At 39.8% G+C, this 27,806-nt stretch overlaps 2 protein-coding genes across 3 annotated transcripts in view; one reads left to right on the forward strand and one right to left on the reverse strand.

Annotated features, from left to right (window-relative positions):
* Window positions 1–13,127, forward strand: part of dgkq (diacylglycerol kinase theta) — a 104,444-nt gene extending 91,317 nt beyond the window's left edge. For both annotated transcript variants that reach the window (XM_062971549.1, XM_062971550.1), the window contains 2 exons: window positions 62–214; window positions 1,301–13,127. In XM_062971549.1, the coding sequence (XP_062827619.1) occupies window positions 62–214; window positions 1,301–1,399 (252 nt within the window). In that variant the 3' untranslated portion in view covers window positions 1,400–13,127. The remainder of the gene's footprint in view (window positions 1–61; window positions 215–1,300) is intronic.
* Window positions 13,128–14,476: 1,349 nt separating this feature from the next.
* The window catches only part of slc49a3 (solute carrier family 49 member 3), a 32,076-nt gene continuing 18,746 nt past the window's right edge, over window positions 14,477–27,806 (reverse strand). Inside the window, exons 4-10 of the mRNA XM_003223353.4 lie at window positions 24,939–25,015; window positions 24,704–24,841; window positions 21,167–21,283; window positions 19,653–19,805; window positions 17,335–17,492; window positions 15,418–15,530; window positions 14,477–14,943 (exon numbers count right to left, since the gene is read on the reverse strand). Coding sequence (XP_003223401.2) covers window positions 14,789–14,943; window positions 15,418–15,530; window positions 17,335–17,492; window positions 19,653–19,805; window positions 21,167–21,283; window positions 24,704–24,841; window positions 24,939–25,015 — 911 coding nt within the window. The 3' untranslated portion in view covers window positions 14,477–14,788. The remainder of the gene's footprint in view (window positions 14,944–15,417; window positions 15,531–17,334; window positions 17,493–19,652; window positions 19,806–21,166; window positions 21,284–24,703; window positions 24,842–24,938; window positions 25,016–27,806) is intronic.

Consider the following 27,806-nt stretch of genomic DNA (forward strand, 5'->3'; position numbering starts at 1 on the left):
TTGTGCAAATGTCATATGATATTCTTGAAAAAGACTTTCCTGACTTAATTACTCTTGATAGGGACAAGTCCAGGGAGGGCTACGTTCAGGCATCCGGATTGCCCAAGGCTCCTATTTCCGCCTGACACTTCTGAAACCAATTCCAGTTCAAGTAGATGGAGAGCCCTGGATTCAGCCTCCTGGCCAGATAATTATATCTGCAGCAGGACCAAAGGTATTTGTACATGTTTTGTGTATGTTATTATATATACAGTTTGCCCTCTGGATTCATGGATTCTACATTCACGGATTCCACCGACTTGAAGATATTCCATCACCCCTTAAAAATCCAAAAAACTTACCTTGATGTTCCCATTTTATATAAGGCACCTCATTTTATGTAATCGGACTTGAGAATCCATTGATTTTGGTACCTACAGGAAGTCCTGGAACCAAGCCCTAACTGAAAGCAAGAACTCACTGTATATATCTCTGTGTTATAAAACCCAAACCATTCTACTTATAACACTATGTAACAACATTTGAAAAATGTTCTGTTCCTGATTTGAAAGTGTTATTTCCTGTTTAATTGTATGGTAGTTACTTTGAAAGTAGTAGTTATACTCCAAAAACTTCGTTATTGTGGCTGTCACAAACTATGTTGAATTGGTTGAGACTCAATGAGAAAAACTATAGCAAAATGTGCTGCAGGATGTCCCTCCCACAAAAACAAAGTTTTTGCGGTTTAATAAACTTTTTTCATTTTTTTAAATGATAGAAACAATTGGAAATGACATTCATAACCTAAGAACATAAATCATGTAACATATTGTAATAGCATTTCTCTTAAAATACCCACTTTCTGTACCTGATAAACAGTGAATATTCACAACAACATTTGTAAAATTCTTCTAGATTGGATGTGACAGATTGGATGGATATAGTTTTCAAAGAACTTGCTGTGTTACTCTCTTGCATCATAAAAAGTATGCCATATGGGCTGAGAACTGTCAAATTAACAATTTGTAATCTTCTCTGAGAGCTTTTGTGGCTGAAACGCAGGATATAAATATTCTAAACATTTTTAAAGTAAAGAGAATATATTTGTTGGTCTTGTTAGGAAACTAGCAGTGGCAGCAACAAATACAGTAATCTGCAAATAATCAGATCTGTGAATGCTTAATTAGCAAATGTGGAGGGACAAGTGTAGAGTAGGGGGATATACACTGAAATTATAGCTGCCGTTAACTTTGAATTTTTTTTTTACTTATTGTCTTTAAATTTTTACATGTTTTCTTTCCCATATATTTTTTTATCACAGGTTCACATGTTAAAGAAATCAAAACAGAAACAGAAAAAAACTGGAAATGTAAAAGACTCAAGAAATGAGAACATGTCCCTCAATGAAGTGGGGCGTTGACAGAGGAAGATATCCCCAGAAGAAATGCAGCACATCTACTGTAGACAAAGTGGGTCTGCCTGGTAAAGCTGTATACAGTTCAGGTTAAGAAGCGTTGTTTTTGAGCCTACTGCTATATTCCGTTCTTTTGTACAGTGCCTATCCGGTGGCTGACATGAGATACGTTTACGCATCACAAATTGGTCAGAGACATTTGCTTTACATTGCTTTTCCATAGAAACATTAACCAATTTTTGCATTGTGCAAAAAAGAAAAGAATAAATCAGTGATCCCATTGCACTGTGCTTTTTTAATGCAATTTTTCACCTATTCCTCCTTGGGGAATCACTTCTTTTAGGGCAGTACATTTGTTATCTCTCTTTAGAAAATGCACATGCTAATGTTTCCTGTGTAGGGATTAAGTTCGCCCAGCCTTCTCAAGAGGAAAATAAAGGTAGAGAAGAGCTGATAATTAGTAACTTCATGTTTCTTACGTTTTGTGCAATATTGTTGTAAATGGCATGGGGACTAAATGATTTAATTCATCTACCTGCACAGTTTGTCACAGTGTTCCTGGTACCGTCTAATCAAAGTAGTCTCTTCTAAGGTGGCACATAGAGAGATGCCACAACCTGCTTCTCTCCATGTTTGAAATGCCTACATTGCTTTCATTCCTGGGACTGGGTGTGTTGTTGTCCTCACAGTGCTTTTGGGCAGGGTGTCCATAGGGGTAGATTTGCATGCATTGCATCCCAGTATTTAGTTTATTATTATGGTTGCGATTATTATCAGTACATGTGTGTGCCACAAACACTTCCTTTTTCCACACTACTAAATGCAGATGTTGTGGTGGGAAGGTGGAAGATCCTATCATCGTTTTATCTATTTTTTATACTGCACAGATTTTTTTTTATAAACACTACAAGTTTCTGGATTTCTATTCATGCTTCTGATTTAATTTCCTACAGTATTTCCTTCTTGGAACATACTCTCACTAGACTGTTGCTGGCAAACCAAATGCCGAAACTAGGATTTACCTCTTTTTATCATTAATTGTGTTCACTGAGAAGAAGCATGTTTTACTTTCTCTGAACTCAAGAATAGTTCAACATAGAATAATCTCATCTAGTTTGTTTCTAAAATCACAACTTCTGATTTCTGATTGTGTTCCACATCTGGTTGGAGAGGAAATATTGTAATGGTGGTACAGATTTGGTAAATGAGGGCGGATGGGCTAGTACATGGGAGATCACTCAGATTAGCTGTTAGTCTTATAGTCGGTTATGGTGAGATATTTTCGTGTTAGCTTGCATGCTGGAATTTATTAGTGTTGCAAATTCTAAAAAGATCATTCCTATTAATAACCTTACAAAAAACATGCAGTATTTAGGCTGTACATAGATGATTCTGGCACTCCATTCAGATGAGGAGAGCCAACATCTTTGATTCTGTATTTGGTTAATTGCAGTTTGTTCTTCTATCTGAATGTGGGCAAAATGTGGTTAAGCTTAACTGTGGTCTGTTGAAACAACATTTAATATTAACATATTCTAAAATGTTTATAGTATATCAAATACGCTGCTAGGCTGCAGTTAATCAGAAACAGAAGTGGAGGTTTCTGTTCTCCCCAGTGCCATAGTTGAGCAGAATACAGAGTTTACTACACCTGCTTTAATGGCAAGCGATAGATTATCATTACTTCCAAATAGATAAAATATATTTATGTTACACCACAGAACTATGGAGGAAGATGAAGCCGGTTAGCTGAATTGTATTTGATATATTTTCCTAAAATGGGAAGTGATTTTGCAGAATCCTATTCAGCGTCACAGACTTGCTGAAATTGTACAACATTATTAAAAACATAATTCCTAATAGCCTGAATATAAGAACAGCAGCAGTAGCCCCAAATGCAGTCATCAACACTAAGGAAAGACAACTTTTAAAAAAGTACTATATGATAACTATGCTTAGCCTGCCTTTCTCCAACTACAACAGTGGTTTTGGCCTTCAACTCCCAGAAATCCTAACAGCTGGTAAACTGGCTGGGATTTCTGGGAGTTGCAGGACAAGACACCTGGGAACCCACTGGTTGAGAACCACTGACCTAGAAGCAGCCTGAGAACCTCCATGGTTATGTTTTCCCAGATGTTCTTAGCCACTGGCTGTAATCTTCATTCAACCCCTTCATATTTGCAGGTTTAATTTATTCTGATTTAATTATGCTTCGATTTGATTAATTTGTTGTCTGTTGGAATCTTTTGGTCATCCAGCACGATTATATAGTCAATTTCTTGTGGAGGTCAAGCATAGAGTCATCCTGAAGGACCTAGAGATTTCTAGAGAGAACACTTCGTTGGGAATCTCTAAATCCTACAATGCAATTTGTGATTCTCTTCTGGAGAAAGTTGACCATATTGTTGCCCTGGAGAACTTAAGGAGTTCTTTCAGATTTAATAGTAGCTTTTTAAAAATTTGTAGTTTTCCCACGTTTGCAGGGGTTCTGTGGCCCAAAGCCCCACAGAAGTGAAAGGCCTACTGAACTGTAATATCCTCTCTGAAATGATTAGATGATGGTAATTTTTTCCTGAAATGATGGTGTGTGCATACACGTAATGGTAGATACATTTAAGTCAGAGATGCACACCTTTTTTAGCCTTGAATGCGACATCCGTATTGCATTTGGACATGCGCACACATATATGGATGAAAGGGATGTCACTTACACTTGGCCTCCATCCCAGGAGTCTTGTTCCAGAATCCTAGGACCAGGATTGGTCCTTTGGCACAGGAATAGTAATCACACTGACTTGTGTGTTGCGGAGATGATGAGACTGATGAAGCCTCATTCTTCTCCATCCTCCAACTGCACTGGAGTTGCTTGGACATGACCCCCATTATTGACAAAAAAACAAAAACCATTCTTTCTTTAGGGGGGTTATTTTAAGGGTAAACCACAGCTTATTTCTTCATGAGGAGCAGGTATTTGTAGAGTATACAAAGGGACTAAGTAGGTCATGAGTTATGCACCCCTGGTTTAAATTGAAGGCTTCAGAAGAACAATGTGGCTGGGAGGACATGGTTAAACAACTCATTTCTCCCTCTGCAGTGTATTCAAGAGACTGCAGGTAAGCAGAGGAAGGAATTGTGATACACTCCTCATTGATATTGCAGTCACCATTCAGCCCGAGGCACTAGAACAGCCACATGTCAAGCCAAAGGACTGTCTGGTTTACAGCAGGTATGCCTCTTTTCAGCAGTCCTCTCATTGGCTGTACAATTGCTGCAAATATTTGCCGCACTGTCAGAGCACACATTAGAGACTATCATTTTGCTGCTGTAGTCATTACTGCAGGGTTCTCCTGGGACAGCATCAACATCTGGAAAGGACCTCTTGTGGACTCAGTCAAGACATTTCTTACAAGCCCACTTCTTACAAGTATTGCTTGTGGAATCCTGCTATGTTTTCTGAAAGACTCTTTTCACCCATCTGCTGCTACACATGCAGAATTTGCAGTCTAGCACTTTCCCTTTTTTACATGCCTTTATGCATCTGTCTTCCAAGTTGTTAGAGCATAATGCAGTGTAAGCATACCTACACACTGTCCATACGCATATTTTCTAAATTTGGCCTTTTCTTTTAATGTACATAGATGGATATTCATATCATAGACTATCCCTCATGGACGAGTATGATTGTCTTCCAAGGGTAGTCTGTAAGTGACTTGTGGAGACCGGGTCTGTAAGTGACTTGTGGAGACCTATTCTGGACCCGCATAGGCTTTAACAATGAGGACATAGATTTCTAGATGGAAGGCAGTCCTGACAAGGGTTTGCTTGATGTGCCCTCTTCTTGACACGTTTCTCTCTCTTGCTCTCTATTTGTGCCTCTTCAAAATCCATGACAACGTTGGTAACAGCTGGCCTCTGGTTAGAAGCTCCAGGGTTTCCCATTCTTGGACATTAGACATTTAGGGCCTTTAACCTTAGGCTCCCAGTCAGAATAAGACCTGAGGCATTGCCTTGCATTGAAGGAACAGCCTATTGTTTCTATGATCAAACTCTGGCCTGCTCGACTTACTCCTTTACTCACAAACTCTCTTTCCCAAAACAAATCAAAACTGGGACACTAGGCTATACTTGTGTTTCAGGATTCCTTCCCTACTAGGCAAGATCCAAAAAGTGAGGGCACTGAGGAATGCAAGAATGTGTTGACATGTTATTGTCTGCATTGCCACTGTATTCTTCACACGTATCTTGATTTGTACCCAAGTGATATTGTTACAGAATAATTTGACTGTGTTCATTTTAAAACTGCAATCTTTCTACTGTTTCAGCATTTTTAAATGCTTATCTTAAGACACCCTCTACATCCTAGTTTTAGGATACAAACTCATTGGCGATCACTCATGTCAGAGTAGGATGGCCTTCCAAGAGTAGGGTCTTGGCGGTGGGTCCGTAGGTGACTGTGAAGACCGATTCTTCACCCGCATCTGCTTCCACAGTTAGGACATCGGGTTCCAGATGGAAGTCTTTGCCCTGGAGTGTGGTTGAGGCCCCTTCTTTGGAGGCTTTTAAGCAGAGGCTGGATGGCCATATGTCAGGGGTGCTTTGAATGTCATTTTCCTGCTTCTTGGTAGGGGGTTGGACTGGATGGCCCGTGAGGTTACTTCCAACTCTAGGATTCTATGATTCTATGGAAGGTGGTCCCAGTCAGGGTTGGCTTGACACACCTTCCTCTTGATGCGTTTCTCCCTTTCGCCTTCCATTCATGCCTCTACAAATTTCACAGCACTGTTGGTAACAGCTGACCTCTAGTTATAGCGCTCAAGGGCCAGGGCTTCCCAGTTCTCAGTGTCTATGTCACAGTTTTTAAGGTCATCTGATGAGCATAGAGAGTGTATGCCATGATTTCTTGGTCCATAGATGATCTTTGATGATCTTAAAGAATCCCCATGCATCATGAACATCAGCAAGGTGTTGGATTTCTTGAGCCTTTTTTGACCAACAGATATTTTTGAATTCTCTGGTCCTTCTTTGGACTTCAGCTTTTGCACTAGCATAGATGTTTTTCCGATCCACAATGGCCATCAAGATTGCCCCCAAATGGAAGTTCCAAGGAATTATGATAAGGTTTAAAAGGAACACCCAAGCCCTTCAAGAGCCTTCCAAATAAGCTCTTCTCCAAACAAAACTCAAGGATCATCTATCTACCCACAGAACACCCTGAAAATATTGAGGAACATTGGAACAAACTGAAGACCTCCATCATCACAGCCTTCGAAGAAACCATTGGATATCAGACTAGGAAACTATCCAACCATTAATTGATAAGAAAAGGAAAGCCTTCCAAACATGGCAGAGAGACACCAACTGTGCTGCTAAGATACAAACTAGAATCTAAAGAATAAGAATATAGTATAACAAATTCTATTGCTAGCAATACTGACTTGCTGATTTGGGATCTTGACTTTCATATGAGTTGCCGTGTTTATCCTCTCCCATTCTATGTAATATAGTCAAACTCGAGCACCTTTAAAGCCTTCTAGTTTTTAGATTTAAGCTCTTTCGCTTAACCACTGACATTAAACAGGAATTAGAATGGTGTGGCTGTGTGACTCATGCTTATAATTTCAGTTGCCTGGATATCATTCTTACTGTCTGTGTCAACATGGAAAAGGGGCATACTGACATAATAACAGAAAGAACATTTTCCTTAGTATAAATGTTTCACTGAAAATATTTTCGGCATCAAAGGAGTCATTGGTTTTTAGTGGATGCCAATAATCAAAGTTAAGAACAGTGAATGCCATTCACTAAAGGGAAAAAAGTGAAGCAGATGACTAAGCCTTTATCTTGTTTCTGAAAATTGTAATATTTAGGCCAACTTAAGTATATTGCTACATTTATTAAAGATTTTTGTGCTTCCTAAAATTAAGTTTACATGGATTGATTATGATCAGGTTGAAGCTCAAGCACATTTTTATAGTTTTTGATGATTTTTAGGTGTATCAACACAGCATTTCATAGGCTTTCAATAATTGACAGGTTATTAGGAGGTATTACCAATACCTTGTTTTTATTGTTTAAAATAGTTTTGTACATTTTTATTATATGAGTGTTGATGATGATTGGGCCAAAAGAGAAACAATACTTCACACCATCATTCTTTTATCTTTAGTTTGTGTACTTTGTGAAGGCACTGTGTTGGTGTGCCTGTGCATTAAGAGTAATATTTAAATTTGCACTACAACAATCTTTCCTTTGTTAACTATGTCTCGAGCCTTTCTTTTAGGTCAGTGGTTCTCAACCTGTGGGTCAGATGTTTTGGCCTTCAACTCCCAGAAATCCTGGCAGCTAGTAAACTGGCTGGGACTTCTGGGAATTGTAAGCCAAAACACCTGGGGACCCACAAGTTGAGAACCACTGTTTTAGGTAGAATTCAAAGACATAATTGTGTTATGCAAAGGGACCTTTTTCAGAATAACTGAACGTTTAGTTTTCAGTTACTCTCAAAGATGCTGCAAGATCCCTTTCTTTGAGAGTCCACGTAAAGATGGGAATGGATTTTTTTTTTTGCCGGTTTCCCTTTTTTCCTTTGAAAATCAAAGAAGTTTGCAGCTGGAATTGTGTGATCTCTGTTGGGCAACTGTTCTTGTACTATGGCTATTACTATTATTTTAATGCTGACTGATTAGCAGATTGATCTAGTGCAAGCCACTGGATGCAGATGACACAAATGTATATTCTTTCACAATTTCTTCTAACCAGGCATCAATTTAGACTATGGATATGTAAACAAACTATAGTTTGTAGGCGTGTTATAGTTTATAAAAGTCTTGGTCTTGATGAATATATAATTTGCAGTTATAGATAAAATCAGGGAAGGAGTGGTGGGAAGAAATTACTTTTGAGGAATGTATTAGATGAGGGCACTGGTTCTTAATATGCATGCCATGATTTGCATGGCACTAGTATTATGTCTTAGGCCTTTCTTTATATTAGGGTGAGGATGTGAGTTCATTCCTAGATTATGTTTTTTTATGCAGTGACCAGGTATATATTTTTCCATAGGGAGTGAGTACTTTATAATGAATTTGGAAATGAAGTTGGTCAATGTGTGTGTTAAAAAGTAAATGTGTGAATTCATTTCCTTGTGTGTAAACTAGACAAGAGATCATCACTAGGGCAATGTTTTCTCACTTAACAGAATACTTGTGCCTTCATATACAAGCTTGGCTCAGCAGTGACAAAACCGTAATACTGGAATTGGTCTCTACATAGGGATCTTGAAGCTACTTTGATAATTGATTTGAGAACATATATTTTGAGTGTAGTTGTCAAAAATCCACTTTTACAAAGATCCACATCCATTGTTTACGTGAGCATTTCACTTTGCACTTGTAAATATAAACTAGGTTGTGTTATATATATTTTTATAGATTTAAACCTTAGATTATATTATGTAAATTTGGGAATTGAGAATGTCTGTGGTACGCAGCTGGAAATTCTGTCCTACAGTACTACAGTTCTCATTGCAACGTGTCTTCCCTGTGGCTCACCTAAAGATTCAAGAGGGAAATAACAGCAAGTACTTTTGTAGTTTATTCTATAGGCGAGCATGGGGATTTTGTACTCCCACCATAATTCCCTTAGCAATGTAGCCAAAAGTGAGAGATGACAGCTTCTGACAAGCCAAAAGGACTCAATGTTTCCTATGCTTGTTATAAACTAAAGCTACTACAGTAGAGTCTCATTTATCCAACATAAATGGGCCGGCAGAACGTTGGATAAGTGAATATGTTGGATAATAAGGAGGGATTAGGGAAAAGCCTATTAAACATCAAATTAGGTTATGATTTTACAAATTAAGCACCAAAACATCATGTTATACAACAAATTTGACAGAAAAAGTACTTCAATACATGGTAATGCTATGTAGTAATTACTGTATTTACGAATTTAGCACCAAAATATCATGATGAATTGAAAACATTGTCTACAAAAATGCGTTGGATAATCCAGAATGTTGGATAAACAAGTGTTGGATAAGTGAGACTCTACTGTAATAAGTTAATTGAAAGTTCACTTTGAAGTGAAGTATGGATTGGTTATGCATGCAGGTGTTCTGTCCAATGCACTCTGGCAGATTAGGATTGTGTTTGTTGGTGCTTTCCTCGGGCCAACATGTTCCCAGTGTTGACTCTGAACAAAAGCTCAGTATTGTGTTGGATTAATCTTGTACTTTGGGTCTGTCTGCAGGATGTTTTGTAAATGTTGATACCTAGTTTATGGCTAACAGAGGGACCTGGTGTGGATGAATCATTGGTTCTGTATTACTGAGCTGAGTAATATGTGTATCACGTCTAAACTTCTGGGGAATTGTGTTCACAGAGCTTTGTAACCACCTAAATGACCTCAATGGAAGTACCAATCCAGTTTCAGATCTTTGTGTGAGTTATTTCTGTGTGCCTGGGGATTTGGGGGACAGGGATTATTTGCCGGTTCCATTTTAGCTCAATGCATGTCCAAGCAAACTCCTGAACAGGGCTTCTGTCTGCTCCTTAAACATGCTAGTCTACAATTCCTGTAAACTGAATCAGCAAGGACCAAAGTCTTGATTATGGTAGAGATTTGTGATCTGATCTGCAGACAATTTCTCACAAGTCAGAACAACTAAAACAACAGGTGTTAGTGCTGCTGGAGAAAATGGCATTAACCCTTCTATCAGTGTTCCCTTGCCTGAAACCAGGGCTCTTATTTTTAAAAGATGAAATCTCATGACTGGCCTCCAACCAAATGTTTAGCTAATGGGATTACATCAGTGTGAATCCATGTACTTCAAACAGGATTGGTTGCGAATGAGATTTTACTGGAATAGGCGCTACATTCATTGCAGTTTGGGTTTAATTCTGTTTTGAATGTTAAGCTGTTCTTTGCATTGCTTACAGTAGCATAGTGTGTTTTGACTAGTAGGTTTGATGTTTACAAGGTGGCGACTGTTGATTGTAAACTTCCGTATCAGTGCACCAATTGCATTGGTTGGAAGGCTTCTCTGTTTTGCTTATGACAATAAATAGAATAGTTGCCTTTCTTGACCCTGCCAAAGCTGTAATGTGTGGGTATTGACTAGTAATGAGCAGTTTGTAGCAAGATAAATATTGAACAGATATTTCTAACCAGGAGGTTTATATTTTCTGAAGATAATTTATAAGGAAGGTTTTATATGCAATTATTGTAGTGTTGATATCAATGTTTATTCAGATATTCATCATATAATCGAATAGAATAACAAATAATATATTTTTAAGTGTCCCCCTTGCTTTCCGGGTCAGTAAAAGGTGTCTTTAATGTCCTTTAATGCTGCATTTTTATTTCGTGCAACATTTTAAGCACATGAGCACAACACATGCCAAGCCTATGACACAGACGATTGTTTCCATCCTGTCCATACTTGGGGTTGCATAGGATGAAAATCCATGTCTGTTTTTTTCCCCATATGTAAAGACACGTGTTAGAAGCTCTGATTGACAGTGTTTTGCTGTGGTACTTACATGACGAACAACTTGTCAAAGAATCAGTGCACTGCAACAATAGCAGCAATGGGCTTAGCTTGTGCATTATTTCCTATATGGAAAATTATACTTGGCAAGATTGAAGTAGTTCTGTTCCACGAGTAAGAAAATCTTATTGTGACATATGTGGATTTTATGGTATGCAGACCAATCTTTGTTGTTTGCATGCTTCTACAGAAAAGAACATGATTCGCTTTAAATTTTCCATGTATGTATGTGGCTACACTACTTTCTCTCAGTCACTAATTTTCAAAATTGGCTGGACCCCTTAAATTTCAGCGTTGCTCTTTGCAAATAGATTATAACACACTCATAACTGACTACAGAGCAGTCCCTTGTGGGAAGTAAGATGTTTCTTGGGAAAAGTTGCATGCTTCCAGTGTTATCTTCTGGAGGGGAGCATATGTTGTTTTATGAACTCAGAGAACACAATTTGAACCACGCCTCAGAATTCAGTGAGTTAATTCTTATGGTTTGATCACAACGTGGCATTCTGTCATTCTTGGGTTTTAATTTTTAATGATATGTTTATAACAAATTGGTATTAAATAGACTTGTTGGCATATATTTACTCCTTACACATCCCAAGCAGAACTGTACAAGGAAGACACAATATGCCAATGCTCCAGAAGTCAAGGATTACATTATTTCTCCTAGCAGCAGGTGGAAATAAACACTTATGACAAGAGGGAGAGAATCCCGATTTAGCACTTAAATTGTTTATGACCAATTTTACTCACTCCTAAATATCTAGAAACAGTCTAGCTTTAATTAAAGTTTATTAGGAGCTACCCTAGTAGAATTGGAGAGTTTATATGGGGGCATCCACATTACACAAATCTGTTTTCATATCAGTTTCTTTATGCTAACTTCCTGCAAAAAGTCTTCAGACTTTGATTTGATGAAGCTGCTCAGAATTCTTCTCCAGAAATCCTTGGCTTCGTCTCCCCACAAATAGAGTTTCCAGGTTTTTTGAGATGTTTGGCTATGAAGCTAATTTTCCAGTACAGATGAGGTGCAGTAGAATGCGATCAAAAGGCTAAATATTGCCCATACTTTCAAGGCTATTATTGTGGCTCAGCTTGGTTTTAAAACATTGTCACTCTTGTTCTTCTCAGTTGTAGCAAATATAGCATTCTCCTACTGAAGGGTGAGTCATTGTGGAAGTGCTAGAAAAAGAGTTTGGATGGACAAGCCAGAGGCTGGGATATGTAGCAGGGATAGGCGCCCCAACCCCGCCAAATGTTCTTGAACTGCAACTCCTATCTGGCCTGGTGAGCACAGAAAGGGATGAGAGACCAAGAACATTAGGAAGAGCACTTGTTTTCAGTTCTGCTGTAAAGTCTAAACCTGGAAACTGGAGAGTCTGAGAGAAACATGAGAGCCGCTTCTTTCCCGGCTGGCCTGGCTACAGGTCTTTCCTAATATTAAAATTGAATTAGCCCTATTCACAGACACATGGACTTCATATGTGTAACTAAGTATAGGGAACATAACTACGTAGCTGCCAAAGACTTAGACTGTAGAGTACGCTGTGAATTGTGAAGCACTGAGCTAAGATTTTGCATGGGACTCAAGTCTTTACATAAGCTAAGCAATATTTAGTAGCAGAGACCTTTTACACCCATTCCTGATTATTCCACAGCACAAGGCAAAGCTGGTCACCTGGACTAGTCTGCCTCTTGTGTAGCGTTTGTGCTTTGCAGTATGTGTGCTGGACAACTCGCTGAAGAACTGTACTATTGTATAACCATTAGGGGAGCACTGTTTCCACATTGTGTGCCTAAACAGAAGCTAGAAATGCGTATCACACTTGTTTACTTGTTCTTTCTCAAGCAGGGTCTGGTTGTGTACTTTACTTTTCTAGTTCTCTGCCTTGCAAACGACTTTTGCTCTTTGAATATCAGTCCTGAAATGCAATGATTGTAACATTTATTTATATGACGTGCTTTTTTGTTTTGTATTTAAATATTGGTTTGTCCTCAGAGTATATTCTTAGGGAAATTCTGTATATATTTTTGCTATGTGTTTGTGTTTGGTTTCATTTTGATGTATATTTTGCACTGATTTTAAAAATCTGTATCAATTCTGTACCAAGTGCTTTGTGAGTATTGGGCAACTGATTAGAATTTGTCTGTGACAAATATAACAGCTATTTTCTCTTGTTCTGTGGATACATGTGTCTCTTGTGTTTTATTATGACAAGAAGAGTTTCTTGCTCATGTACTGTACATCACAATCCTGCTCCCACTTTTAGTTCACAAAGTAGCCATATAGGTGTGTGTCAGTATGTTGTTATCCCTTGAATTTCTGGGACAACACATCTGGAAGGCACTATATCGGGGAAGTTTACTGTCTGGGTTCTTAACATTGACTTTTACTTGTAACACTGCAGAACACACTCTTTACATCTGTCTTCCATATATTCACCTCATCAAAGTGAAAGAGCCAGATCCTTTTGAATACCAATCATCTTATAATTCAGACTACTTAAATAAGAAGTGGGACCTATAAAAACAGTTTTCGGTATTAGGATTCCAACTCACAAATCATTTCTTTTGAGTCACCTCTTGATCCTCTGCTAGTCAGTGATCTATGGACATTCAGTTCTCAGACTTTTTGCCTCCAAATACTTTTGTTGTTCTTCATTCTTTGCACACTTGAACCTGCCAGTAACTCCTTTTTGTGCATGAGTGCTGCTGTTGACTACATTCCCAATAGCAGCAGACGTGGAGGAAAAGATTTTACCCAAAGCAGGAAAAAGAAATATTAATCAACACATTAAATCCCCCTTTTGCATTGTCTTTTATGGTCTTTTATGATTCCTGCAGCAAAACTTAAGCTTATTTTTTTGTACCTTACTATGGGAATGAAGATTGCACATTAGGATCATCTGCAAGGATTAAATCTTACCGGGATGGATGCCTTATAAACCAGGATGAATAAGGTACATTATATTAATCTACTGGGGTAGGGTGGAACCCCCGGTGGCACAGGGGGTTAAACCGCTGAGCTGCTGAACTTGCTGACCGAAAAGTCGACGGTTCGAATCTGGGGAGCAGGGTGTTAGCTCCAGTTTATGCCAACACAGCATTTCGAAAATGTGCAAATGTGAGTAGATCAATAGGTAATGCTCCAGCGGGAAGATTAACGGCACTCCATGCAGTCATGCTGGCCACATGACCTTGGAGGTGTCTATGGACAATGCTGGCTCTTTGTCTTAGAAATGGAGATGAGCACCAACCCCCAGAGTCGGACACAGCTAGACTTAATGTCAGGGGAAAACCTTTACCTATTTGGGGTAGGGTAGGAGAATGTGTTGGGAATATTTGAATTCTGGCTGTATGATCAATAGCAGTCCACCTGCACACACATATAGAACGACTGGAACATTACTTAAGCCAGGGCTTCTTCAACTTTTCCATTTGTGATCCCTTTCAGGTGACCCTGGGTTATTGATATATAAAATAGGAATAAAAAATAAAACACTTGCTGATAACAAACCATCATTTGCAAGGCTTGCTGAACAGGCTGATTTTCTTTTTTATGAAGTATAGCTGAAGCATTTTCTGCAGAGTCCACTGTAAACATGGCACAAAAGAGTTGTGTAAATTTCTAAAACAGTCCTTAGGTGGCATTCAGAAAACTTTTACGGGACCCACGGGACCCCCAGTTTAAGAAGCAGTGGCTTCAATCCCCAACTCTTGTTCCAGTCCGTTTCCATCAACAAATAATTTACTGTGCTGTTTTGTGTAGCTGGGGTACTTGAGTTCTTTGAAGTTCCAGCAACTTTTAAAGGCACTTGCATGAGTCCAAGAGTTCAACTGGGAACATTTCATGTTTGTCCTGTTACTGCAAAATCATCTTCCGTCTTGTTGACTGAACAGGCATGAGATGTCTCTGCATAGATTCTCTTGTAATTGGTGTGAAAAGCCACAGTGAAAAAACAGGCTATAAAAGTCCACAATCCAGCCATCACTAGCATCGGAGCTGCAGTAAGAAAAAGGATACTGTCATTTTATTTCTAATAAGTACATAAATAAAATGCTATTTAAAAATATATTAAAATAGTGTCCGCTTGAGGCCCTGTTCTTAATGTGCATTTTTGGAAGTATGCCTCACTCACCTCAATGAGAGTTAATCCTGAGCTGGTACATACAAACATCAAACAAATTATCCCAAGAGATTCATTAACTTTTAAATAATAATCAACCTAACTTTCTGTATTGTTATAAAAAACAAGTTTCCTAATGTGTATTATACAGAGTGACTATAATACTCTAGCTTTCCTAACTGTGTGCTGCACAAACATAACAAAAATGACAAAAATCTTTCTTACAAATCATATATTTTTGAAATACAAATTAAAAGTTTTCATGAGATATGTTATGCCCCCACACATTTTGTTATTACAATTTATAGATGTGCCTCTGTGAAATTCAGAATTTAAAACTCAACACTTACTTGACCAGTCCAGTGTTCCACCTTGGTCTGTAGTACAGGTAGAAAGAGAGGCATTTTCCTTCTCCACAGTCAAACTTTGGAACAAAATCATGAAGAGCACTCCTAGGAGCTGGCTGTGGAAATAATATAAATTACAACCACCTTTGTTATCATTCTAGTTACAAGTCTTGACTAAATTGGATAAAGATTTTTCTCCTCAAAAATTTAAATAGACCTTTATGGATAGATTATACTCTCTTGCCTTTTGGCGAACCACCAACTTTCTACAGCATCTATATCTAGACAAATAGGTAATACTCAGTATATTTCCTCCTACCTGTCAGTTATACGTTAGGTCTGTGGCAACCTGTCAGTTGGGTGTATCTGCCACTATATACTTATTAACGCTGTCCACCTGAAATTGAAGCTTTTCTCTGCTTCACATCCTGTGCTTAGCAAATTTTTCTCACTCATATTGGCAATTACATCACAGGCAGAATTGCTGATGCACTATATATAAAAGAGAAGATGCTGAAAATATGCCTGAATTCTCTTTTTCTTGAAAGGAAAAAAAGGAAGACCTTAGACTTCGCTTCAGGTTGAAAAAGGTCAGAAGATTGGCTGGACTTGCGCCAGGCTCTAAAATGGTGAAGAAGCATTTTTTTTTGGGGGGGGGGGGGTGTTGAGAATGTTTGAGATAAAGGGTTTTTTCCCTAAGCAATCAAAGGCAAACAAATGGTGTGGCCATGTTGTACTATCACTGTTGTTACTGATGACTGCAGTCTTTAAAAGACCTGGAAAAAGTCTCAGTGCCTTGAGACAATTAATAGAATTACGGAATTGGAGCACTTTTCCTTTGAGACTTTACAATCTATTGTATAAACTCATGTATAAGTCTATACATCTTAGTCCAAAAGCCTGGCTTGACTCATCCACAGGACAATGTAAAAAGGCAGTGGCAAGGGGTAGCTGACCCCAAGGCAGCACCAATATACTGTACTATTTTCCCTTTTCTGCAAAATGACCCTTGGTTTATCCATGGGTCATATCAATATCCATAATCCATAACCTGCCCTTCACGAAGTCAGCTTCTACACAAGTGTATATGGTAGCTGCCTCTGTTCCACTCAATGTTAGCTGAAGCTTCTGGGACACTGATGCTTACTTGATGGCCTGTAAATTGTAACCTAATCAGTTTGTTGTCCTGAGACTTGCATTACTCACGTAGGCACCAAACCTGCAGCGTGATAAATGCATTTAAATTTCAAAAGGATGAAAACCAGCCAGGCAAGGCAGGGATGGCACAATGCTTTTACCACTTGGAACTATGATTGCTGCATATATTACACAATGCCTTGGATCGTGATCCTTTGCCTACACAAAGCTTGTGGAGTAAAAAAGAATAAAGAGGAATTGACAGCCTATTACATTTTAACCATGGCTTGCGTCCACTTTCCATCTCATTGCTTTCTTTATGTCCCACCTTTCTCCAGGGTTGGGAGTCAAAGTATATAAAATGACTGGGGTGCTGTGAGTTTTCCGGGCTGTATGGCCATGTTCCAGAAGCATTATTTCCTGACGTTTCACCCACTATGGCAGGCATCCTCAGAGGTTGTGAGATCTGTTGGAAACTAGCCAAGGGGGGAGGGGGTTTATATATCTGTGGAATAATGTCCAGGGTAGGAGAAAGAATTCTTGTCTGTTTGAGGTAAGTGTGAATATTGCAACTGGCCAGCTTGATTATCATTGATCATACAAAATGATATTTTGGCAAGCCTTCCTCCTATGCTAGGAACAGGGCCTCTCCAGGTGTCACAGAGTGACAATTATCATCATCCCTTACCAGGCTGTTTGGAATTTGGTGTCCAACAATATCTGGAGGACTACCAATTTGTCCTATTCCCCATTTGAAAAGAAGGAAAACAATCTGCTCCTTACCTTGTGATAAAAATCAGCCCAGATGTTGTTCCTTCTCCTACAGGGTAGGAGCATTCAACAGCTAGCTCCAAGGCAACAGGATAAACAGCAAATCCAAATAAGCCAAAGAGTGAGCTGATGGTTGCCAAAACATAGGTCTGGTTTCTAAGCTGAGACACCTGTGAGAAGGAAGGCATTGCACTTGGTGAAAATGGCAAAGTGTACTTAATAGCCGTTCAACTTCATCATGAGCAGATACAGGAAGTCCTAGACATGTATTCTCAACCCATGTCACAACTAATGGTATGAAAGTTATCTCAGCAGGATTAGGGGTAAAGTCAGGTAACTCTGTTCTCCAGATCTTGTCTGCATTATGCTCTTGAGGACTACATGAACCCAATCTACAGTGAAAAACATTATCGAGAGAAATCCTGATGTTTCCTGCAACCTCTGATTCAAGCAACGGGGGTCTCTGCCTCTGCCCCAAATTTCTCAGTAAGCTCGTTTTTGGACTTCTAGCCTAGTCCTTACTTAATATGGCAGACTGTGCTGATTATTGTGTTGTGGAAGGCTTTCATGGCCGAGATCACAGGGTTGTTGTATGTTTTCCGGGCTGTATGACCATGTTCCAGAAGTATTCTCTCCTGACGTTTCACCCACATCTATGGCAGGCATCCTCACAACCTCTGAGGATGCCTGCCATAGATGTGGGCAAAACGTCAGGAGAGAATACTTCTGGAACATGGTCATACAGCCCGGAAAACATACAACAATCTTGTGCTGATTATTAATATCTGTTCCTTCAAAGTTTCAACAGTGGAATGTGAAGCCACACAATTTTCCTGGCCACAATTGTACACTGATTAATTGTGTCAGAAGCAACTTGAGAACATACTGCAAGTCGCTTCTGGCGTGAGAGACTTGGCCGTCTACAGAGATGTTGCCCAGGGGACGCCCAAATGTGTAATCACTGAATCTGAAATGGACCATGGCAGTATATTTCTCAGCATTAGGGAGAAAATGCTGCCAGTTTTCATTTCCAGTTGGAGCAACTTTTTTGTTAAGTCAGTCGGTTTTACTTGCTCAAAGTCACCCCAACCATTTTAGACAGAAACAGGGATAAGTTCAAGGTAACACATCTAGGGATGACTCGCCATATTTTTTTATCAATCTTTACTTTGCTTATGATTTCTATTTTGGTGGCCAGATTTATAGATCTATGCTTCTTTAATATGCTCATGGGGCAGGCTTATCTTTCTCCCCCTCCCTCCCCTGCTGACTTTGTAACCAAGAGCTTCTCAAAGGAGAGTCAGATCAGGAGAGATAACATCCTTCTCCTCTATTAAACAAAAAGGCTAGGTATTTCTATTCTGCAGGTCCTGGCTCCATTACACCAACATCAGATGAGCAGTACTATTTTCTTCTTTGTTTTTAAGGTATGTTTTAGGGAACATTTGTAGTCAGCAGAATGGACTTGCTCAGGCAATAATATGAAGTAGCATCGTAGCTCAGCCATGGAAACCCACTGGGTGACCTTGAGTAAATTGCACTCTCTTAGCCTCAGGAAAGGCAAACCCACTCTAGAAAAATCTTGCCATGAAAACCCCATGATAGTATCACTTTAAACTGATTATCTGGCAGTGCGGACTCATATAATCCAGTTTAAAGCAGAAAACCTGGGGTCAGATTCTGGGATATAGGGTCTGTCTGGAAGCGCCTTGAGGCCCCTTCCACATAGCTGAATAAAATCCCACATTATCTGCTTTGAATTGGAATATATGGCAATGTGGATTCAGACAACCCCGTTCAAAGCAGATACTGTGGGATTTCTTGTCTTGATATTCTGGATTATATGACTGTGTAGAAGGGCCCTGAGAATGACTTGAAGGCACACAATGACATCCTAGCATACGCTTACTTTACACTCTTCTATATTTACATTTATCCTGTCATTCTTCCAACCTTGTTAGGTAGTTGAGATGGAAGAGGGCGTGTGCATGGGGAAAAACACCTTTGGCGATCACTCTCCATATCAACCTAAAAAGGCTTAAAATTGGGTATCACATTCACGGTGCTGGTTAGTGCTGAATGGACCGGTTGACTGCCAATACAACCTGCATTTAAAACACTCATTGCAGATATACTTAAGTGTTACATGCAGAATGCACTTTCTTCATTAGTCTTAATCCTGCAGCCTAAAGTATGATACAGAAAGGTATTTGTTACTATTCTTAATTCGTTGAACAATTTGTTCTGTCTTCCTAACAGAACTGAGTGGGATTTACTCTAATAGTACAGCAATATTTATAATAAACATTATGTGGTCTTAAGGAATTTACCACGGCAAAGGCAATGCCAAGCAGGGCAGCTAGACAAAAAGAGATCTTGCAGGCTTCTGTGAATTTCTTTGTCTTGTCCACATACAACCCAAGGAAGAAGGCTCCAATGAGTCCGGACACAGTAAACAAGGCACCAGTCACACCTGCAAAGAGCTGTAAAGAGGGATTTCATTAGGCGTCATAACTCTAGGAGAGGTAAAGAATAAAGGGGAGCAGCTTGGTAGCATCCCACCATATGAGCAGGTGACAATTCTAAGACCATCTGCGCAGCTAAACACCCAAATGGCATCATTTTCCTGACAGGGAATAAAACTCTATGTAGATACAGGTGTATTATTAACTGAAGTTGTATCACTTAACTAGTTTCAAAGCTCAGTTACTGGTATTCGGAACTGAAGCTGGAAATGAAAACAAATTAAAAACAGAACAAAATACAGGTTCTCTACTGCTTGTAATTGCATGCCACTCAAAGACATGATATGTGTTAGCTATGGCTTGTTGCTTTAGCTATTAATTAGGAGCAGCGGTGGTGCAATGGGTTACACCCTTGTGCTGGCTGAACTGCTGAACTGAAGGTTGGGTTGCTGACCTGAAGGTCACCAGTTCAAATCTGCGAGATGGGGTGAGCTTTTGTCTGTCCGCTCATGTCTAGCTTGCAGAGACATGAGCCTCTCAGCAAGATGGTAACACATCCAAGTGTCCCTGGGCAACGTCTCTGAGGATGGCCAATTCTCTTACACCAGAAGCGACTTGCAGTATGTTCTCAAGTCCAATTTTTAAAAAGCGATTATTTGTCCCAAACAAATCGTAATCTGCTTTCTTTATGTCTGGCATGTTTCCCTTTCAAGCAGCTCCCATTACAAGGTGCTCAGATGATAAACAAGTCAGAAACAAGCCACTATTTGGGGTATTGAAGTAACAACAAGCCACAGTTTAAAAGCTACAGATAGAAGCCAGAAAAGAACGTCATGGCTACTAATTGTGTTTGCAGCTAGTTTGCAAAACACTGTTTATTTTCATAGACAGGTTCATACCAAAGAAGAAGCCAGAACTTAACAAGCTACAACCTGCCTTACCATTGCCCAGTCAAAACGTCAGAGAGATCCATGTTCAAGTAAGTGATTTGGGCTGTTGTACACTAAGTTATACCTGCAGCAAAAGAAGGAGTGGGGGAGGGAATTGTAAGAGCCAGAGGCCCACTCCCAAGCTTTCCTTGACTAGAATTAAAGTGCATGCATATCCATTATGCTGAAAGAGGAAAGGATGCTTCACCTTAACACTGGCCTTCAGTTGTACATTACTGAAATGAGGTTTCGCCAACACAATGCTTATTAATTTGTTATTTGTTGCTGCAAACCTTGTTCTTTGTTGGAATTTTTCCATCTGTCCACCATGTTCTGCCTAGGACTTATGACAGCATCTGGCTAAGTTGCCACAGGTGTGAGTTGCCCATCTTTGCCAACCCATCCACAAGCTTTCTCCCCTCACAATATGATAAATATGGAGTAACCTACATCTGAGTATCCGTTTGCACACAGCACTTGTTCCAACAGGGCACTGTAACACGTAAAAATTGCGACTCCTCCCCCAAGGCAGAGTGTCAGGATGATGTAAGGACCATTTCGCATAAGCTAAAAATGAAAAACAGGAAAGGGTTGTGAGAAAACAGCATAATACCATTCAACAGAAAGCCTTATACGTTAATGCTCTGTGCAGGTTGTTGAAATCGGCATCATCTTCCCCAGAATAGCTGCAAGGAATGGTGCATGATTATCACACTCAAGATATGTCTAAAACGTACAGGATAAAGCAGAGATTGGAGAAGTGAGCTTTCCAGAACCCCAGTTGGGGAGAGGGTAATTTTGTTACACCCTGAGACAAAGACATGATGCACCATAAGCTCTTATTTGGTTCAATGACCATAAAGTGGCTGCTTTAGGCAACAGATTTATGGGGCCTCTGCTTTAAACTACAGGTGGGAAGCAGAGTGAGCATCAGTTGCAAGCCCCAGCTTCTGCAAACCTAGCAATTTGAAAACATCCAAGTGTGAGTAGACCAATAGGTCTCTGGCAGGAAGGTAATGGTGCTCCATGCAGTCATGCTAGCCACACCTGGAGGGCTGAAGTTTGCCCATGCCTGCTTTAATCTAACAAGCCAGGATCAGAAACCAGTTTATTCATGGCCTGTTTGGGCATATTGTACTTTAAACTATCTACCATTTGTTCCAGGCATAATGAAAAACTGTCTAGTTAAAAAGACAATAACAAAAACTGGTGAGTAGTTTTAAAGTAGACATAACAGACGAAGAAAATGGGGGGGGGGGGAACTTAAGATCAAGACTAAGTGCCAGAGTAACTAACACTGGTTTACAGAGCCATCCTCCACATACCTACTAGTACTTATATGGATGATCCATTGACTTATCTGGAAGTTATTTCTGGGTGGGAGAATACAGAACTGAAATCTTAGGATTAAATTTAGGAGTAGTCTCTGTATATAGTGTTTATCTATATATCATATATATATATATATATATATATATATATATATATATATATATATACACACACACACACACACACACACACACACACACCACACACACACACACACACACACTAGATAATCTGTATTTTATAGGCAGTGTGGAAGAGGCCTGATTGAAGTGGCCCTGGACTGAGTGGGTTGCTAGGAGACCAAGTGGGTGGAGCTTAGCCTTCTAACTGACAGCAGACCAAGTGGGTGGAGCTTAGCCTTCTAACTGGCAGCAATTGGATAAAAACAATTATTCCTCTCCCTCTAATTAGGACTTTATATTTCTTTTCTTTTTGTTGTATGAACATAGAGGCATGGATGAGGGGTTGTGCTGCCAAGTTTAGTGTTTCTGGGATGTGTAGTGTTGTTGTTTTGTCCTAGGCTGAAATTTCATTACCCTTTTATATATATAGATATACACACACTATATATACACACACACACACAAACACACACACATACATACATACATACATTTTTTTCATGTCAGGAGCAACTTGAGAAGCTGCAAGTCCTTCTGGTGTGAGAGAATTGGCCATCTGCAAGGACGTTGCCCAGGGAACGCCTGGATGTTTTGATATTTTTACCATCCTTGTGGGAGGCTTCTTTCATGTCCCCACATGGAGCTGGAGCAGATAGAGGGAGCTCATCCACACTCTCCCTGAGTTGGATTCGAACCGGCAACTTCAGCTCAGCAACCTAACAGCAGTAGTACCGGCAGAAGGGTTTAACCCACTGCACCACTGGGGGCTCCATATATACATATACACAAACACTGTGTTTTAGTCACAGACAGATATCTGACAGTCTGAGGTACAAACTGTGCGGACTTGCAGAGGTTAAAGAAGTGCATCTCCTAGTACTCCTCACCATTTGGTAGGCTGTCAAGAGCTGCTGAGAGCCAACCAAGCCCACACATTTCTTACACCTCAGTGGTCACCATCTTTCATCCTAATCCAGTTATCCGGAAACAACACACATGGGACCCTGCTAGGTAGGATTGACCCTCCCAATATAGGTGGATGTGTTGTGCTTAATAAGCTTATTCGTATCTACAGCTCCCAAAGAAATCTAGGACACCTTAAATCTGCTCTCAGGGCTCTTACCCAATGTTTCAGACACATCTTACATAATCTATTGGTACACTATCTCCTAACTTGCAAGGCTGTGCCTTCTGATTATCTTTGTGGTCCTTTTAGTAATATTCCAGCCAGTCTCAATGGTCTCTTTACATGGTTCTGCATGAGACACCCAAACTACAAAAGATTCAAACTACAGGAAAGGAGATTCTACCTGAACATTAGGAAGAATTTCCTTACTGTTAAGAGCTGTTCAATAGTGGAACTCTCTGCATCTTCTGTAGTGCATAACCAATGCTAGAGTAGACCCCAGAGATGTAATCTTATGTTACCTTTTCCTGATCCAAACCTGTATTTAACAACCCTTAATACCTACGGGACTGGTATCTGTGGTTTCATTGATCCACATCTGATAAATTATGTCCTCTCTTGGCATTTTCTAGGTCCCCTATTCTATTCTTGCACCAGATGTTCTTTGTTCCAATAGGGTTGGCTGTTATCCAAGGTTAACAGTTTGGGGATATATTCTCCACAGATAAAGGTCACCATGTTTTTTCATGTCAGGAGCAACTTGAGAAACCGCAAGTTGCTTCTGATGTGACAGAACTGGCCATCTGCAAGGACGTTGCCCAGGGGACGCACTGTTGTTTTACCATCTTGTGGGAGGCTTCTCTCATGTCTCCGCATGTGGAGCTGGAGCTGACAGATAAGAGCTCACCCCGCTCCCTGGATTCAAACCACCAACCTTTCAGTCAGCAGTCCTGCCGGCACAAGGGTTTAACCCATTGTGCTATCGGGGGCTCCATACCATGTACATTATATGTGCTCTTTTCCTTTTGGGAATTCCTTGTTTCTTCAAGAAAAGGCAAATGCTACAGAAAACTTTTACTTCTCAGATTTACTGTCTTTTTCAGTTGTTTAGAATTTAACTTTTTATGTTTCTCGAGAATAATAGCCTGATTCCAGCATGAGCTTTCACAGATTACAACCTGCTTCCTCGTACGCACTCAACATAATACCACTATGTACCACGATTATTGTTCCTGGGCTATAAATGTCATTTCCTAATTGGTTCTATCATAAAAATATGGAAAAAGTTTATTAAGCTGCAAAAATGTTGTTTTTGCAGGACATCCTGCAGCACATTTTGCTATAGTTTTTCAATGAATATTTCATGGAGTCTCAACCAATTCAACATAATTTGTGGCATCCACAAATCGAAATTTCTGGAGTACAACAACTACAGTACTTTCAAAGTAGGTGCCGCACAATTAAGCAGGAAATAACACTTTCAAACCAGGAACAGAAAAAAATGTCAAATTTTGTTATAGTGTCATTTTTGTTCTTCAGATATGCACAGTCTTGTTTTTGTACAGACCTAGGATTGTTAACCTGCTTTACACCCATGATTCCTGTGTAACTTTGCTCACAACTTACCATCTTCAAGCCACCACAGAAGGAAGGAGCATCAAGGTGGGTGGCACTCACAGATGGGGGTGTTGGAGGGACCTTGTTGTGAACCCCCACCGTGGCCAGGACACAGGCAAACACAGCAGGGCCTGCATACACTCCAAGCTGTAAGGGAGGAACCCAGCAAAATGTTACAAAGGACAAAAATGACTGTGCTCACTATCAGGTAAGCGGTACAGAATTAGAAAATTATTTCCTTTACCATTAAAGGAATATCTTTTCCTTCTTTTACGATCACAGGTGACAACAGGTTAGCAATGAGCATGCCCAGTGGATTGGCTAAATAGAGATTAAAAAGAGAGAAGTGGTTTTTACTCAAACAACAAAAACGCAGTGCCAAACATTTCAGAGACATGCCTAAGAGGCAAAGGAAGTTCACATCCTTATGGAGTACAGAATTCAAAAACTGTTCCTGTCCAAAGTACAACTTAATAATAGTTATTTATCAGCATTTCTGCTCTCTTAAAACTTTTTAAATGCCCCCCCCCCCAAATAGATGACATTTTGACATAATTACGTTGCAATCCTGAACATAAATACATGGGGACAACCCTCACTGAATTTTTATGTAGAGGGAAATGTTTCCCCCGACATCAAGTCCAATTGAGTCCGACTCTGGGGGTTGGTGCTCATTTTAATTTCTAAGCCAAAGAGCCGGCATTGTCCGTAGACACCACCAAGGTCATGCGGCCAGCATGACTGCATGGAGAGCTGTTACCTTCCCGCCGGAGTGGTACCTATTGCTCTACTCACATTTGCATGTTTTCAAACTGCTAGGTTGGCAGAAGCTGGGGCTAACAGCGGGAGCTCACCCCGCCTCGCACTGTCCTATCAATTTAGCTATCATTATAATCTTCAAAGACAAATCTTATGACATCTTAAAAATTACCACAGACATCTCAGCAGGCTTCTATCATCTCTGAGCATTAGACTGATAGATGCTATAGTCTGAAAGATTTGGAGGACACCAGGGACGAAGAAGTTCAACTCTATCAGTTCCATGAATTAAAGCTATACTCCTCAAAATGAGAATTAACTTTTTTGTGTGTTAGATCAGCAGTTTTACGCTGGATTCTCCTTTTCAAGTAGAGATTATGATCTTGAGTGAAAGATTTACATCTCCTCTTTCATCCTCGACACAAAGAATTTGGGAGAAAAAAAGCCCATTCTATTATAGGTTTCTATTATGGATAGTGTTCTACATTCGCTCAAGGTAAAATGTTGGCGTTTCTATTATAACTTTTAAAAAAAATAGGAGTAATACTTGAGGCAATTATGGACATGATGGGTGGCATACTTCCAGCTCTTGAATAGATATCTAAAAGCTTCCATTACAAAATAAGAGACAGAAGTAGAATCATAGAGTTGGGAGAGACCTCACGGGCCATACAGTCTAACCCCCTGCCAAGAAGCAGGAAAATTGCATTCAAAGCACCCTTCATAGATGGCCATCCAGGCTCTGCTTAAAAGCCTCCAAAGGAGCTTCCACCACACTCTGGGGCAGAAAGTTCCACTGCTGAACAGCTCTCACAGTTAGGAAGTTCTTCCTAATGTTCAAAGCTGGGATGTCCTTTCCTGTAGTTTGAAGCCACTGTTCCACATCCTAGTCTCCAGGGCAGCAGAAAACAATCTTGCTCCCTCCTCCTGATGAATTCCCCTCACATAGTTATACATCGCCCTCATCATGTCTCCTCTCAACCTTCTCTTCTGCAGGCTAAACACACCCAGCTCTTTAAGCCACTCCTTATAGGGCTTGTTCTCCAGGCCTTTGAAGCAGTATCCAAAATCTTAATTGTAGAACTAAAGGATTTAATAGTGAGGATGAAAATTCATAAGCCTTCAGAAAAAGTTAGTTGCTGTTTAGAAAGAGTTTTCTCAGAGGAAATAGCTGCTATTGAGTTTTATACAAAAGAAATGCTCTGTTCCTGATGCTAGAGCCAATTTGTTTTTTTAGTACCTGAGCTTCAAAACTGTGCTTAGCAATGAAGTTCAGATACTGCCTTGCTCCACAACCATTGCATTTCATGCAGACATGCCTACTTAGTTAGTACAGGAGGAGTTACAGGTGACGAGCAGGCATACATTTTGGTTGTGAAGAGGTAAACCAATGATACTTTTACAAATGGAGAGATGTAGGAGGCCAAACAGAGATGAAGATGTCACACAGTACATGGGTAAATTAAGTTGTTGCCTATTAAGAGGCTACCAAAGTGGCCTCCGTCAATTAATCTTTAGAGATCTAATCGACCGAAGATCTTACAGTCAGACTGATTCTAGTAGATCTTTTTTTGATCCCATGCATTACCTCTCTGCAAAAATGGGCTTCACGTGGCCTTCCAGCTATTGCAGGATCAAAGATCTAAAAATAGCCAATTGACAAGGAATGCTGAGAGCTGTATATCAACAATATCTCAAGGCTACTGTGGTACCAAATAGTTATCCTGCACTATTTCACCTTAAGCCACATTGGCTAGGTATAGTGGGAAGTGTATTCAGCAAATACTAGCTCAGGGCAAGCTGCTTGATGTATATAAGAATACATTAAGCAGTCACGGTGGCCCAATGGGTTAAATCCTTGTGCTGCTGGCAGTTCAAATAATGGGACGGGGTGAGCTCCTGCTGTTAGCTCTAGCTCCTGACAACCTAGCAGTTCAAAAACATGCAAATCTGAGTAAATAAATAGGTACTGCTTCGGCAGGAAAGGCAAAAAGACGCTCAAAGCAGTCATGCTGTCCACATGACCAGGAGGTGACAAAGCAGGTTCTTTGGCTTGGAAATGGAGAAGAGTACCTCCCCCAGAGCGAGAGATGAGCACCGCCTCCAGAGCCATAAAATAAAAGGCGAAGCCTTTATCTGTGTATGTGTATCTCATTGTATTGAAACAAGGCATTGAATGTTTACTTGTATCTGTTTATATATACTGTAATCTGCACTAGTGCCTTTGGAAAGAAGGGTGGAATATAAACAAAGTGTTGTTGTTGTTGTTGTTATTGTTATTATTATATAATAACAGTTTTGATCTATGGTGTTTTACTTGTTTTAATGTAGTGTCTATGCAGTTACACTTACT

This window comes from Anolis carolinensis, chromosome 2, assembly GCF_035594765.1.
Source record: "Anolis carolinensis isolate JA03-04 chromosome 2, rAnoCar3.1.pri, whole genome shotgun sequence".
Classification (NCBI taxonomy): domain Eukaryota; kingdom Metazoa; phylum Chordata; class Lepidosauria; order Squamata; family Dactyloidae; genus Anolis; species Anolis carolinensis.